General features: G+C 34.9%; 1 protein-coding gene across 1 annotated transcript in view; it reads left to right on the top strand.

Annotated features, from left to right (window-relative positions):
- LOC105005443 (leucine-rich repeat and calponin homology domain-containing protein 2-like) overlaps positions 1 to 1,272 on the top strand; it is a gene marked incomplete at its 3' end in the record, with an annotated part of 8,117 nt that extends 6,845 nt beyond the window's left edge. The window contains exons 2-5 of the mRNA XM_010863439.1: positions 48 to 135; positions 464 to 575; positions 1,020 to 1,117; positions 1,214 to 1,272. Of these exons, the coding sequence (XP_010861741.1) occupies positions 48 to 135; positions 464 to 575; positions 1,020 to 1,117; positions 1,214 to 1,272 (357 nt within the window). The remainder of the gene's footprint in view (positions 1 to 47; positions 136 to 463; positions 576 to 1,019; positions 1,118 to 1,213) is intronic.
- Positions 1,273 to 2,424: the final 1,152 nt, after the last annotated feature.

The raw sequence follows: 2,424 nt of genomic DNA, 5'->3' as shown, positions 1-2,424 counted from the left end.
ATTTAAGAAGAAAACCTTAACTGCCCTTAGAATTTGTATTTCCATAGTATGGAAGATTTTTATCCAAATAAAAATCATGGTCCTGACTCTGGAATTGGAAGTGATAATGGAGAGAAACGATTGTCTACAACAGAAGTGAGTCTTTTCTATTACTGAACTATTTTATTTTAAAATTTTATTAGAAAAACAAACAAAAAATTTATTGGAGCTTTGAAGTAGATAGGCACTTGCACACATTTCATTTATTTTGCTTAAAAATGTGATCAGCATTGCATTTTATGACCTCAAGTTAAAAAAAAAAAAGACGTGCAGTTTTAAAAGCAAAACAGTAAACCTCATATTAATTTTTGGTTTTAAAACTGGAGATTTAAATCAGGTGTTCTGTACTTCATATATGTAATTAAAACAATCCTTATCATATATTTAAAATGCCTCATTTTTACTTTTTACTTATTGCATTCAGCCATCAGATGATGACACAATCAGCCTTCATTCTCAAGTCTCAGAATCAAATAGAGAGCAGACATCAAGAAATGACAGTCACTCAACAGGAAGTAAACCTGATTCTCAGAAAGGTAATTCATAAAGTGTCTGCTGTTTTTATGTCATGTATATATATCCCTTTTTAAAAATGAATATATTTTTTAAAGTGGGCTTTAAAAATAATAGTGTGTGCGTGCTTGCTAAGTTGCTTCAATCATGTCCGACTCTGTGCAACCTATGGACCATAGCCTGTAAAGCTCCTCTCTCTGTGGGATTCTCCAGACAAGAGTACTGGAGTGGGTTCCCATGCTCTCCTCCAGGGGACCTTCCTGACCCAGGGATCGAACCAACATCTCTTGCATCTCCTGCATTGGCAGGTGGGTTCTTTACCACTAGCACCACCTGGGAAGCCCCCAAATTATAGTATCTTTGATCAACTCTTTTATTGAGAAAAAGATACTTTTTTCTAAGCACTGCAGTGGCAGAGCACACTGTTTACTATTCATGTTTTCTAATAAGTATTAATCTATACTTAGACCAGGAGGTGTATGATTTTACTGACGCCAACACAAATGATGTAGTAGTTCCTGAACAAGGAGATGCACATATTGGATCATTTGTTGCTTTCCTTAAGGTAAAGAAAACTTTGAACAAATATCAATACCAAGTTCTCCTTAATCTCACAAAAGTGAACCATATAATTTAAAATGATAACTTTCTTTTGTATAAGGGAAAAGAGAAAGGTCCTGAAAAATCTCAGAAAAATGAAGAATTGGGAGATGCAAAAAGGTAAGCACAAGCACACCTGAATTTGCAAATTGAAGTATTGCTTATTAATACTTGAAATATCATAGATATTTCTGAAGCTTGAATGAATAAATTCTTTGTTCATTTACCTGTTAAGTTCAGATAGTTAATTTGTGAATATTTCATCTGCCTGCTTTCCTCAATGAAGCTGAAAATTATAGTAAACATATAAGTTAAATGTAGTATATACACTGTTTTTCTCCATAAGTGTACTTATAATGTCCCCTATTACTATTATTGAAGAAAATGATACTTTCCCATACATTGCCTCATTAAGTCTATTTAGCTTGTTCTTTAAAACAGATGGTATTGGTATAATTTGACCAATTGGGAAACTGAGACCTGGAGTTTCAAGTGTCTCAAACTGAGGTGTTCTGACTCTTGGTTTAATAAACTTTACATTACATGAGACTGGTTATGGTAATTTTAAGGGTATTTACTTCTTTATTTTATTAAAATAATTTACTTTGGATCTTCTCTGTATCCTTTATCTTATGAAATGATAGAAATTGACCTACCACATTTTTTCAGAAAAGAAAGAGTGTTTGTTGAATACCTACCATCTACCAGGATCTGTGCTACATGCTTTGCTATGTTTCTTACTTAATCTTCACTAAATCCTGCTGCTGCTGCTAAGTCGCGTCAGTCGTGTCCAACTCTGTGTGACCCCATAGACGGCAGCCCACCAGGCTCCTCCGTCCATGGGATTTTCCAGGCAAGAGTACTGATGTGGGTTGCCATTGCCTTCTCTGTCACTAAATCCTACAGGGTGGATATTGTCCACATTTTTACAGATAAGGAAGGTAAAGCTGGGAGACTATAAAGTTTCTTATCTAAAACCACTTAGCTAGTGTCCACTAGAACCTTGGGTTTGAGTCTAGCTTTCTGATCCCCAAGTTTTTCTCTTTTCTCTGTATTGTGCTTCCCTCAAATGACCTCATTGGAAACTTTTTAATAGTCATTAATTAATCATCTCTGGTGCTCCATAAGGAGATACAGTGCTTTGTTTTACTCTCTGTGTTTCATTTTTCTCTTACTTTCTCATGTTATTGCATGAGGACAGTTGTCTTACCTTGAGAGACTCCAGTAGCATGTAAGATATGGTAAAGATACAGAGTCTTAGGTTTGATACCA

This window comes from Bison bison, unplaced genomic scaffold (assembly GCF_000754665.1).
Source record: "Bison bison bison isolate TAMUID 2011002044 unplaced genomic scaffold, Bison_UMD1.0 scf7180017858437, whole genome shotgun sequence".
NCBI lineage: Eukaryota > Metazoa > Chordata > Mammalia > Artiodactyla > Bovidae > Bison > Bison bison.
Note: the sequence above shows the minus strand (reverse complement) of the source record. Positions and strands in the feature narration are given on the sequence as shown.